The following is a 13,364-nucleotide window of genomic DNA, read 5'->3' on the forward strand; positions in this document are numbered from 1 at the left end:
TATAGTGTGTTTCTGTATCTGGCACCTTCGATTAACAAGTGAATAAATCAGATTGTCAGTTTCACACATAATGTCAAGAGACTTCATTCTTAGTGTGCTGCAGACTTCCAGCTGATAACAGCTGTGAGGTTACATTGTTTATGTATTGATTCGTTCGTTTTATTTCCCCACCATACGTAGAAGGCGAGGGGAATCTGGCTGCAGTGAAACGGGCATTTCTTTGTCTTCCTTTCTCAAATCATCTTTTCTTCCTGGAAAACAAAACATGACTTGAAGATGGTTTAAATGTGATGTAGAGGTGTGGGCCATTGCTTGCATGTTGATCTTACTGTGATCACGCCCACGAGGAGATGCGGCATGACAACATTAGTTTGTGTTTACATGCGGTCTAATCCGCTCACTGCATCTTACATCAATTACAAACATGTGTGTATGCACATGTAAAAGAACTGCGAAAAGAGCGAGAGCCTTTGTCGTGTACAGAGGTGAAGCCGAGGAGCAGAGCGGCGATGTGTGGAGGCGGAGGCGTTTCCTTCAGGAGAATGAGCCGCACGTCTCCCCGAAATCAATCTCGGATAATACCCCGGTATTTGTCTGATATGCTCCGTGCCACGCTAGCCAACCGTGACTCATTCCGTCATTACATCCGAGAGGTCACGCCCACTACCGCCCCCGTCTGCGCCATCCTTCCCGGGTCTGATGGCGGCCTAATGGCCTGCTCTCTCTACACTGCAATTAACCTTTTTATTGGCCATCTGCCAGCCAGCTGGAGATGCATCAGTGGTTGTGTGCGTGTGTGTGTGTGTGTGTGTAAGTAGAACCATAACTGCAATAGCGTCAATGTGTTCCAACACTTGTGCGCGTGTGGATGTGCACAATGGTGGAAGCTTTTATGCCGATGAATATCCGTGTGTCAGTGCCTGTAACAGCAGACAGATTTCACCTGCTCCACTCTTCAAGCAGAAATTGATTGAATCTAACGCCCCATCGTGGATGACCCGGGCAAATCCCAACAGCCGCGATCTTGGCTCAGGAACGAAACAAGTGCCGATGCAGCTTCAGCGACAGGTATTGATGAAGTGCCACGATGGATTGTCCACAGTCATGGAAGATGCACACTGAGATTTACTCATTTCACATACACAAATACATAAAACACACACACCCGTTTCTCTTTTCTTTGGTGTACACGGACAATCTGTTTTTGATTAAAGCCAGGAGAATTAATCAGGCAGCGTAAGTAAGAGCTACTGTAGCCACACACACACACACATCAACACGCTAATTATGTGCCATCACATCAACACTGAGATAGTTAGTGTGCAGGCTGAAAATGGTGAAAGAAAGCGCTAATATGAAGGATATTGTTTGTACATCACACCGAGCACATATATTCTGTTGCTGTTGGATCAGCAACACGTGAGGCAGAAAGAAAACAAGTATTATCTCCAAAATCCAACTGTATGTATGTATATGTATATATACACACACACACACACACACATATACATATATACATATACATACATACATATATATATACATACATACATATACATATATATATACATACATACATATACATATATACACATACATACATACATATATACACATACATACATACATACATACACACATATACACACACACACACACACACATATATATATATATATACACATATATATACTGCCTAATTAACTTGTAACTCATAGAGCCTATGAGAAGAAGCTGACTCAGTAACTTCACTCAGGCACTTGGTATCCGAGAGGCTTACACTGTACTAGCCCATTGTCAACAAGAGGCCTCTCGCGAGCGACTTAAAATCTGGCAGAGCGCTGCCGAGCAGAAAGCATTCCGTGGCTCCTCCGGCTGCAAAATTCAATTTCGGGGCACGACTTGACTCGAAACACCTAATAATCCCACGTCACTTGCTGCTCCCCGACTGAACAAGGTCACACTGTGGGACTAGAAACGGAAAGAAGAAAAAACGGGACCATTTTACAGGCATTTACCCGGTCGGGCGATGCATTCAGGCTCCGGCGAGGTGAAGGATTTTCATGGTGAAGAAAGAACAAAAATCGCTGAGCAGTTCAAGCACAAAAGGAAAGCAGCTGTTCACCTCACTGTACAGCTCAGCTGTGAACAAACGTGAAAGCAATGGGTGAAGAAAGAAATCTATGGAATGACACAACGCTTTACACGAGCCAGGCTTCCATTCGTCGCAAATCCTAACAGAATTCAAGAAAAGCTGCAAATGAATGCTTGTTTTTATCCACGATCGTTACGCAATTGTTCGGAGTTGGTTTGATGACATAAGCAGTTGGTGGTTCTCCAGTCAGAAAACCACTGCAGGGTATATAGAGTATATGCAATATATATTACAAGGATTGAATGAGATGTGTTGTTGTTGTTAAAGTCACTTGTCTCTACTCTACCCATAATTCACCACAAACTACAGCTGTAGTCTTAGCCATGGTGATGAGGGAGTACAGGATACAGTAAAAATGGATCCGCTGATAACTCTGGCAGCTCTTACCTGCTACGGAGAGACGGGCCGTCTGGCTGGAAATGGATCCGATGCTGTCGATGGTGGCAACGCACTGATAGGTGCCCTCGTCGGGCTTATTGTGCTTGGAGTGGACCACGTGGGCGAAGAACAGCGAGCCATCGGGAAGCACGCTTCGTCTCTCGTCCGAAACCGGGCTCATGAAGGTGCCGTCTTTCTTCCACTCGATGCGCGCCGGCGTGGCCGCGTCGCTGTGGGCCGAGCAGTTGAGCAGCGCCGAGTTGCCCCGAACGGCCAGTGTGTTCTGGGGCTCCGCCGTGAACCAGAAGGGGCTGAAGGGCTGCGCTGCTGAACCTGGAGAGCAACGGGGGGGGGAGAACAGAGATAGTTAGCCAGATGCTCTACGCAGACACTTTGAAAAGTTTAGACAACTTGGGCCTGAGCCGCAAAGAGCAATGAGTCAAATTAAATCTCATAACTGCTTTAAAATATCACCTTTAAACTCGTTTTGCATTTATTTTGCAGCAGGGGATACAAGAGAGAGTTGTAAAATGCTGACCGTCACTTACTGAAGCCACAAGACAAGCGAGTGCAAAATCACATCTCCTAGGATGTCATCTGCTACTTTAAATGGAACATTTTAAAAACCCATTTCACACAAAACGTGCTGGTGGCTGAAATGAAAGGGACACTGCAGGACTCCAAGTGACCCAAACACTCTTATTCCTGAAAGGCTTCTGAAGCGAAGCTTGTTCATTCTGCCTTTTCAGCCACTGCGCCTCAGTCTATCCCAGAGACTCCAACAGGCTTTTCATTATGAAACCACAAGCCCCGCTGGAATTGGACGAGAGGAACTGATAAATTTAACCCAGTCTGGCCTCCCCGGCAAGTTAATATCACGTCTTGCTTTATTATAAGTAGAGAGCGCGGCGAAGGAGTAAACACTTTGGAACGCGGTTGCCATTTCCTTCCCCGAGCATTAAATGGTAGCATCGCGCTGACACGGATAGTGCCAGAGTCAGGGAAGGTGCAATTGCTTTGCATTTGTCCTCATACATTATTCAAGCGATCCCCCCCGCCCTCTCCGCAGAGTCACACCGTCATATTGTTTAGATAAATAACACCAATTATCAGTTCTGCAGGGATCGAGGAGAGCTAGAAAAAATAATTAAGAGGGTATGAAGGTATTTTAATAATGCAGCGAATGGAGTGACATAAGTGGCAGTTTAAAATATGCCTGCTCTCTCTTCCAAGGAAATGGCACGTCTCCAGGGGGGGGGGGGGGGGGTGGACAGAAAGAGAGGACGACAGAAAAGAGAGATGCTACGTCAATGGTTCAGCTATTTAAACTACGAGGAGGTCATTTCTCTATCTTGCGGCACAAAGTCCCTCGTGTGAGATCCAAAGACAGAAGCGATGTAATGCGCGGCCCATTACGGTGGCAGTATGGCTGCTTGTCCTCGTTGCACTGAGGTCTCTTGAAAGCACAAACAATTACAGCGGAACGCTGCAGAAAATGACTGAATTGAACAGATATTTTCCACTTTCACATTAGGGAATAGGGGTACGACAACAAAGCACGTCCGTCCATGCTGTGCTCTCATCGCTGCACTAACTTGATGATGGACAGGACTGAAATAGAGAAAGAAGAAGGAGTGCCCTCATTTGGTGTCAATGGACGGCGTTGGACCTTCGTCACTCTTACTGACGAATCATGGACGGATTGATGAGCCTTCGCCGAAGACAAAAAATGTAGAAACATCGTCTCTCGGCTTCCATCTCCCTTAAATCCCTCTCACGGCGGCTTCGGGGCCCTTTTTACACAAGTTACACTGGCATGTTTCAAATCAGATTTTACTGCAAGTAATCTGCAGCTACAGATGCAAGTAAAGCAACATTACAGGATATCAAACTTTATTAGATCCGCCGATGCAAAGACAGCACAAGCTGCTCATACATACAGTATTATTTTTGTAAAAATCCCCTCAGGCAGCGGTGGATGTGAGATTCAAGTGAATAAACAGCAGGAAGTAAGAAGGAGGATTTGATACGTCCTACGCCAGCGCAACACATTTCCAACAGCAACTCTGAGCGGTGAGCGAGCGGTTTGAAATTGGACTTAAGTGAGCAGCTGATTTCGGGGGAATCGATAATTCAGGACGGCCTATAGTGTACGTATTGGGCAGAATGTGACAACGGCAGAAATGTATTTTTCTGATGGTGTACATGACAGATGGAGAGAGACCAGAGTGGAGGCGCAGCGGGGTGGGGGGGGGGATTTGTCGCTCCCGCAGACCAGAGGCACCACGGCATGCTTAATCATCTCCGCTTTACGCTGCTGGAACAGTGGGTGTGTGGGTTGGACAGAGCTTCCAGGCTGAAGTCTGGCTCCTGTCCAGTCAGAAGACCATCTTCAGCCGCTCTCCGAGGAGAACACTGAATGGGCTTGGGGGTCCTGTAGCATCCTATCGGAGCCAAAACAGCCTCCTTTAGCAGCTTTTTTTAAATTATTTTTTATCCCCGTCATAGGAGCAGTAGGGGAGGGCTTAGCGTCAGCTCTACTGTCAAACAAAATGGCGAACCATCTGTTTTTCTGCTGCAGACACAACATCCACAGTCGGCAGAGCAGGGCAGGCGACAGACTGGAAGGGTGTGGAGGGTTTGATGGCAAGCTACGGGGCTGGTTTGTGCTCCGCTCTGCTACACTTGATATATGATATGATCTCCACCTGGAATAATTTCCCTCAAAAACTCTATTAAGACCATCAGTGGCAATCAAAACTACAGGCAGACAAAAACACATGACGACAGATAAGAAAGCAAACATCGATGCCCCTGGTAGTGACCCAAATCCAAACTCCAAGGTGGGACAGTGGAATCGATGCTGGACACACACTGCGTGGAGACTGAGCAAATATGTTGATGATCAGCTGCCAAAAAGCTTTCATTTTATTCCAAAATGTTTTGTATTTGTTGAAGCATGTAGAGAAACTAGAAATCATGAAAAAAGCTTCCCAGAATAGGTTCGGCTATGGCAACAAAAAGGCTCATTTCATTTATTTCAAACGGTCTCAAATGATTGTTTGAAAATGAGGTGTAATGTATGAGAGCACATTAACTTCCACCTGTTTATTTGGTCTCTTAGCAACAACAACAAAGCCGACATATCAACACAGGCCTCTGAACTTCACCCATACCAAAGTTTCACCAAAGGAAGAGGCTGAAAAATAATTGTCTGTGATTAATATTCAAAAGGTTAACAAGGCCAAACTGGGCCGGATAAAGCCAACACCCCCAGGAGGATCCAAAGATCCACTGCAGCGTTTGATTTAACACAAACTCACAAGAAAGACAGAAAAACCTTCACAGACTTCAAAACGCTTGAACTTTCCAGCCAAAGCCAAGGAAAAGTTTACTTTTGGCAAATAACAAGGTTGCAAGTAAAAGAAATGTCAAAACACCTGCAGCACGAACCGCGTTCTCTTGGTGTGTTCTGATTAAAAGAAAACTCAACAGAGCGCATGTTCCCCTACGTCATTACAGCGCAGTGGAAATATCGAACTAAACCATGAACCAGAACACAAATAAAGAAAAGGGATCTGAAGGGAATTATACAACAACAGAGAATTCAAAACTTTTTGGTCTTGAAATGTCTTTTTTACGGTTGCAATGGAGAACACACACACACACACACACACACACACACACACACACGCATCTTTACGGCAGAATTTATTAGCACGGAAAACACTGCAAGCGTTTAACAACACAGCTGCAGAGTTAAAGAAGGAAGGCGGTGTCAGAAAGCACATTACGGTGTGGGAAGTCGAATCTATTCAGGCCCGGCAGTGAGGGAGGGAGCCGCCCCCCCCATCCCCTCCCCCGTTTGTCTTGGAGAAATAGGAACCACCACACCGGGGCAGCAGGTGAGAACGAGGGAGAGGAGAGCAAGGGGCTAGAAAATGAGGTTGTCTACTTGATAAGTATGGGCCGTTACCTCTGTCCCAAATCCACTTTGCTCAGCAGTCATAAAAAGGTTTAAAGTGGTGCACTGATCTGCTGCCTTGCTCTCTCCCCCTCACAGTGTCTCCCCTGCTTTCAGATGAGAGAGACAGAATGGAGACCTGTGAGTTTGTGCTGTATTTCCCCATCATGAGCCACTGGCTCACTGGCACCGCTGGCTCAGAGCCAGTGATTAAAAAGCCTTTTTGGACGCTACATGGCTCCCTGTCAAGGTAACAGGTGTGTGTGTGTGTGTGTGTGTGTGAACTCAGGTAACATGTTCACAGACTGCATGTCAAGATATTTTGGCTGGAGGGTTTCAAACAACTCTGTCATGTCCTAAGTAACCTGAACGAAACCTGTGGATAACTCACTGGCATGTATTCTCTGACATGGATAAATGTAGTTTACCAATGCAGTTTACAACTCCTGCAGAAGAATACACAGTGGGTCTCTCACCGCGAGGTGTAATATCTAGAAAGAAGCCAGTGAAGAGGAGTGGGTGAGGGTCTGCATTCCACACAAAGACCCCCCCGTTCTCCTCCATTCTGTCCTTCGCTCAGCAGGAAGCCTCCTCCCTCATTGACCCTGCCGCCTGAGAGGCAGCCTTATCGACTGCCCTCCTTATTGAGCCGCTCTTGAGACAGGACAGACCCCCTCTCGAAAAACAAGTCGCCGTTTCAACAACAGACGCCCTTCTGTGACTCGGACTCGGCGGCGAGGAAATCCTGCCAAGTAAAAGCTAAATAGTCATATTTTCTTACTTTTCGTTTATATGGGAATACAATGTGCGCACTCTTCGCTCTGTATTCCTGTTGTATAATGGGTCACTTGAGCCTTCGTCGTGAAACAACAAGCAGAGAGTAGAAAATCATTAATGACAGCACGTCAAAGATGAATGGAAACCTTCCACGCAGGTAAAGATCGAGGCGGGGGATTGCGTTTAGTAATGAGCCTGAGCTGCTGCCATCCCTCCGCTGTTTGTCCTTCTACCCTCAGCGTCAGGGTCGCTTTAATGACACGAATGGAAATGGCTGTCTCTACCCCCCCCCCTCTTCATCTTCATGCCTCGACTCAGAGTCCATTTCTCTGCAGAATCCTTCATCTTCCCATCTCTCCAAACTCCCGTCTAAAGCCCATCTGTCACCAAGACACCCCTCAGGGAAATAACAATGATCTTGAGACCAAGCGCGAGGAGACTAGGTGTCTTTAATAGATCAAGAGAAAGAGCTGCAGCGAACTTTCTTTATTCGAGGTATACCTATTTGAGTGGGAAGAGGAAGATGTGTCCTTTTTCTAATCAACGGTCGATTACAGAGGTCTCCTCAAGGGTTCTATTATAGAGCGGCTGCAAGTTGAGGCGGCTAGCTTACTTCCTTTCATTGTGTTAGAATTGAAAATTTGGGCGCTTGACTTGAAATTAATCAAAGAGGTGAACATCGGAGTGGAGACACCCATTTCATGAGCATGTAATAGAAAATAAAGGAGAAGGGGGCCACATTCATTCGGACCGATTCGTGTTTTCAACGCCGTGAAAGACATTTATCTCTTTAAACCAGAGAAATGACACAATCCCAGACTGGAAGGATAAACATTAAAGGCAAATTAAAAGGAAGAGAGTCACATTGACGAACTAAAGTCACAACAAACAAAGAATGCACTTCTTTTTCAGATTCGTAGCAGAACTTTGTCGGAGTTAGTGCGGCCAGTCGAGCATTTCGTTGAGGAGTTGCTGCCAGGAACAGTGTCCGACATGCCTGAGGGAGGTAGCTACGATCTGGGATCTCACAACCCGCCGATTCTGGTATTCTCAGCGTTCCACACAGCGGTTGATGAAATGAGGGGTTGAGGCCAAGCCATACAGGGATGGACGAAATGATCAGGGCGGCGAGCGCACACTGGCTGTCCTGCGCTGGCTCCCACTCAGCTGGCAGATTAAAAAGAGGAGAAGATCCAATTTGTTTTTCAGCTGGCGGTTCTCTGACATCCTGTCCGCTCGCTGCCATTGTAAAACTCTGGAGGCCCGGAGACAACATGACGGGGTCACTGGCGGGGGCCGGGGTCACTGCAACGCCATCGGCTTTGGATTCACTGAATACGGCCAGAAAACGTCAGTTCGATACGGCCGTCCGTCTCTCTTTAATCAGATGAAGAAACAGATCCTACTCAAATGATTTGCCGGTTAATAGGATTAGCAAATTCTTTAAGCGCACGAGTCCGGAAAAATATCAAATTCAAACAACCATGTGCGATGTGTTTTCATTCTGTCTTCATGGGAGGACATGGCACTCTTACTATTCAGTAATTGTGTCATGCAATTGTAAAAGTGAAAGATTTAAATTTCCAACGCTCCACCTTTTTGACTGTTCAGACTAAAGAAGCAATATGTGTATTTGGTTCGTGCCCTTTTAAGGACTAAACGGTTAAACTGATCGCTGAAAGCATTATCAAAATAAGTGTTGGTTGAAGCACTCGGCTGAATGAGAACAATGCTCCAGTGTCACCGGGCTCAGCTTCTAAAAAGACACACTGTGCCCTACCAAATCTAGCCCAAACTCTTTGTTGTGTACTTTAAAAAGTCAAAATCCATGACTGAAGAATACAAGTAGAGGGATTGTTGGGCTGTTGCTGCATCACACCACTTTTCTTCCTTAAACTGAGTCAGTGAAACTGAAGATTCCCTTTTGTCACGTCTCTGAACAGTGAGCTGAAAAACCGGCTCCTCTAAAAAAGCAGGGAAATGGCTCTCCAATGCTGAACGATTCATGCTTTGCACTCATTAGCGTGGGCATTCGTTTTTCATCAACGTTAACAACAATTACATTTGGAACCCATGTTTCTGAAATCGGCACATTTGTATTCCTCAGCCATTGGCAGTGCATGTAAGCAGGATATACAGGTTCAATCAAAATGTGTCCTTAATTATGAAATGCGTGACTTTACAAACGCAAACCTCTTAATTAAACTTGATCCTACTGACACGCGGTAATTGGGCTAAGCTAGGCTTCAGACATTATTCGACACACCATTAAAGCTGCAGCGACCGTGCATGTGTCCTACTGGAGGAAATGCTACCATTAACCCAACAGCAACCCTAAATTGTTTAAATGTATGAATTAAAATGTTACCAAATGTAAATAAATAAACAAAACAGAGCACATTAATAAAGTAAACGTCATGGAAGGGAAAACAAATGATACTGCTTAAATGCATAAATACACGGATACACCAACAGTTAAAATATCACTTGAAGAATAAGACAGAGCTCCCAGCAGGCGAGACAGAGATCCAGGAGGGATTGCGTAGACGGGGAAACCTCTGTCACCTCCCCTGGTTGGGATAATTAACCAGCACTGATTGAGGCTCAAATTCCCCCTCTTATCCATCTCCCCACGGGCCCAACGATGAAGGATTGGCCCACTGAGACGACAGCAACGCAGACGAGCACACTGCGAGAGCCGGTTTGGAGCCGGTGCGTGGGTACGTGTGTGAGAAACGTCAAAAAAAAAAATAACTCCATCCTCGTGGTGAATAATTGGAAAGCAAAAACGGCGAGAAACAACATATTTCTTGGGCTAAATGGGAACCCACAGAGCAGTCAGACTAAAGGTTAAAACCGTCACTTCATGTCAGGATTTGAGAATTGGGCTAACCTTTTCTGGTTGTCAGAGAAAGCCGACTTAAAAGGCTCACCGTGGCAGCAGATGCCATCATCTGCCTTTTTTTTTGGAGTGAGATGCTCTTTAAACCAAACTCGCAACGGAAACCGTCAGGTGCTGAGACAAACTATGCACTTAAAATACTGCCGGGAAACAACACTGTTCAGTTTCAGTAAGTGCCGCCATGCACGAGTTGAGTTGTCTGATGCGGTCGTAAAAAAAAAAAAAAAAAATCTGCGAGCGGTGGGCCAACACGGCCAGGAAGTAGTCGACATGCCGGGCAGATTGGGCCCGGTTCCTGCTTTCTCCATGAACGGCACCAGATGAGATAGCCATCCGAGAGAGGAAAGCTCATTCATCTTGCCACCCACAGGCTCCGCCCCCAACCCCGATACTAAAGAAAACCATGTGGCTGTAATGAGATATCCTATAGATTTCTTAATGAAACACAATATTGCATTCTCTTGCCCCTGGTTTTATTTTCATATTTTTTCCGCTATCACACTCACTCACACTCGCACATACACACAGAGAGGAAAGAAAATCAATATAATCCAGTATGTCTCGCAAAGTCAAACACCCGGCAATTTATCAGCGTTAGATTTCAAAGTCTGGATCTTTGGCCTATCCTGTCCTTGACTGCTGTCATTTTGTTAATCGTAAGAGAGAAGAATTGAAAGGGGTTCGCGTACAGCACAGTTTCCCCTCACAGGGAGGTAACGGTTAAGTACAGCATCTGGTACTCAGAGCCGGCACAAGTCTACCAGAGGTCACATCCAGCCGTTTGCTTGATCACAGTCTCTGGCTCAGCCTCCTTTGAGCGGTCAAGTGTGGCCAATCTGCCCTCCGATAAGCTCGCTGCCAATTACCAACCTCAGACACAAAAACATTTCAAACTATCTCAATTTCCGCCCCCCGCTTGTTAAGTTAAGATAAGCATCCGCTTGTAAAGTCTGCTAATTACAACGAGAAAGCCGAGTCAATCCCCTTTCAAATCCCCCCATGAACATTAACAGACGATTACACTGACCAACCATTGTAGTATGAACATAAATGATTGAATTCATTTTTTCTTTTAAATCCCCAAAGTTTTGACATGTTCTCCAATTTGTACCTTCGCCGTCATCAGCAGTTTCTTTCTGCCCAATCGCCGCATCATTCTGCTCCGTCGACTCTTAAACAGACTTATATCGGCAGTGCACTGTATGTACATGCATATATGCAGGACTTCCCGTCCTTTGCCCTTTTCACAGGGAGTTGTATGCGGCATCAAAGCTTCTGGCGCAGAGGTGCTGTTAGCGGACTGCTGATAAAAGAGCAGCCAATCGCAGCATGTTCGCAGCGATTTGGAGGAAACCATTTAACACTGGAGCACGGGAGAGATCAAAGCCTTTGAGCCAACACTGGGAAGGAGACTCAATTACCATTTTACTTGAACCCGGATGTTACCCTTCCAAGAAAAAAATAAAAAATAAAAAAAACTTTTTCATAACTGTGGACAAAATATCCAGGGCAACATGGAGAAGCAGGAGCACAAAGGGGAACGCAGAACAGTGATAATGGTGCAGTTAAGTGTGGTTACGGGGGTTAAGTGTTTGCACCAGGGGCGCAGTTAGATTACAAAATGAAGCGGCTGTGCGAGGCATAAAGGGAGGTCTCTTAGATATTATTCGTGTACAAGACTGTCAAGCTCCCTTTGAAGTCATGAAAGCATCTTTTTTTGTTTTTTCTGGAGAGAAGCACTTTATTTGAGTGCACTTATATTACCTCCAACTTCCAGCCTGCAGACACTGGTCAACTCCACGGTCACTCCTCAGATGTTTCTCAGCAGAAATATCTTAAAACCGCAACAAACTCGGGTTCACCGGGTCACAAAGTAGACTAAAACACATACATGCTCCCAATGTAGAGTTTCATTTCTAACGACACCTATTTTTCTGTTCAGGTTTCCTGTCAATTTTCAAAACGCGACAAAGCAGAAAAGGCTGTTAAAAATCTACGTGGATGAGGAGAAAGAACATTTTTTTTACTCACTGCAGCAGGAGCAGGAATGGACCTCCAACCACAGAACTGACCCGATGTACCAATATTTATTATGCATCTGGAAACGGCCGACGCTGTGTTGTTTGGAAGTCAGGCAGCGATGGTGTAAAGTTAGAGCAAAAAGAAGTTAACCCTAAATTAGAGTCAAGAGCAATACGATTCGTCGGTTGATCCTGTCCGTGCATTTGTTTTCATTCCAGCCCGTCCACTCCTGTTCAACCAGAACACTTCTTTGTTTGCACCTTTGTTCCACCGCAACCAGCCAGTCTCTTCTTCGCGCTCCAACACAGAGTGCGAGGCCCCTCGCCAGTCTCCAAGGGCGCAACAACAACAACAACAACAACCACAAAAGAGCTCGGGAGGATGTCGTGGCGCTGGTGGCACGAACAGGAGGTGAAGTACGGCATACATATCAGCCGTTAACAAAGAATCGCATCACCACACATCCTCACAAAAAAAAAAAAAAATCGGCATTCTTGGTCACGGAGAACGATTTAGATTTGTTTTGTTGTGCAGTCAAGACTTCAGGTAAAAATCCAGCAGGACAAAACAAGGTGAATGTCACTCACTGGGCCTGTGTGTCTCAAGGAGAGAGAGAGCGAGAGAAAAAAAAAAGTCTCATTTGTTTACAAAGAGAATTATAGATATGTGGCCTCAATCAGTCTGGCTTAGATAAGAGCAGAATGGAAATAGAGCCTCGTGTCCCGGCAGCCACAGAAGGACGGAGTGACTCAATCACAATGGATATCATTTCTCACTGTCCAATCATTTTTACAACAATATCACGGTATACGATATGGGGTGCGCCGTCATTCTTAAGCCTGCACTATCTGACTTTTACAGACAAGAGGCTTTTGATGACATATTAAAAGGACAGAACCAGCAAATGGATTCAGCCGAAAATGTCACCCTGACAAACACGGACTTAGTGGAGCTCTCGAGGTCAAAGAAACTAATTTTACTTACCGACAGTAACTTTGAGAGTTCTTCTCATACCAACGTATCGGAAAAGCCTCCGATACAGCCTCAAATGCTGGATCGGGTATCGGCGAGTATGTGAGTCTGTGCACCAATTAGATACGATAAATCATACATCAGCTCATTTATGAAACACAGGAACAACATCAACACGTGTCACTCGCACTACG

General features: G+C 45.6%; 1 protein-coding gene across 13 annotated transcripts in view; it reads right to left on the reverse strand.

Annotated features, from left to right (window-relative positions):
- The window catches only part of neo1a (neogenin 1a), a 143,074-nt gene that overhangs the window by 89,754 nt on the left and 39,956 nt on the right, over nucleotides 1-13,364 (reverse strand). For all 13 annotated transcript variants that reach the window (XM_079292281.1, XM_079292287.1, XM_079292280.1 and 10 more), the window contains exon 2: nucleotides 2,543-2,866. In XM_079292281.1, coding sequence (XP_079148407.1) covers nucleotides 2,543-2,866 — 324 coding nt within the window. The remainder of the gene's footprint in view (nucleotides 1-2,542; nucleotides 2,867-13,364) is intronic.

This window comes from Melanostigma gelatinosum (genome assembly GCF_949748355.1).
Source record: "Melanostigma gelatinosum genome assembly, chromosome: 2".
Classification (NCBI taxonomy): domain Eukaryota; kingdom Metazoa; phylum Chordata; class Actinopteri; order Perciformes; family Zoarcidae; genus Melanostigma; species Melanostigma gelatinosum.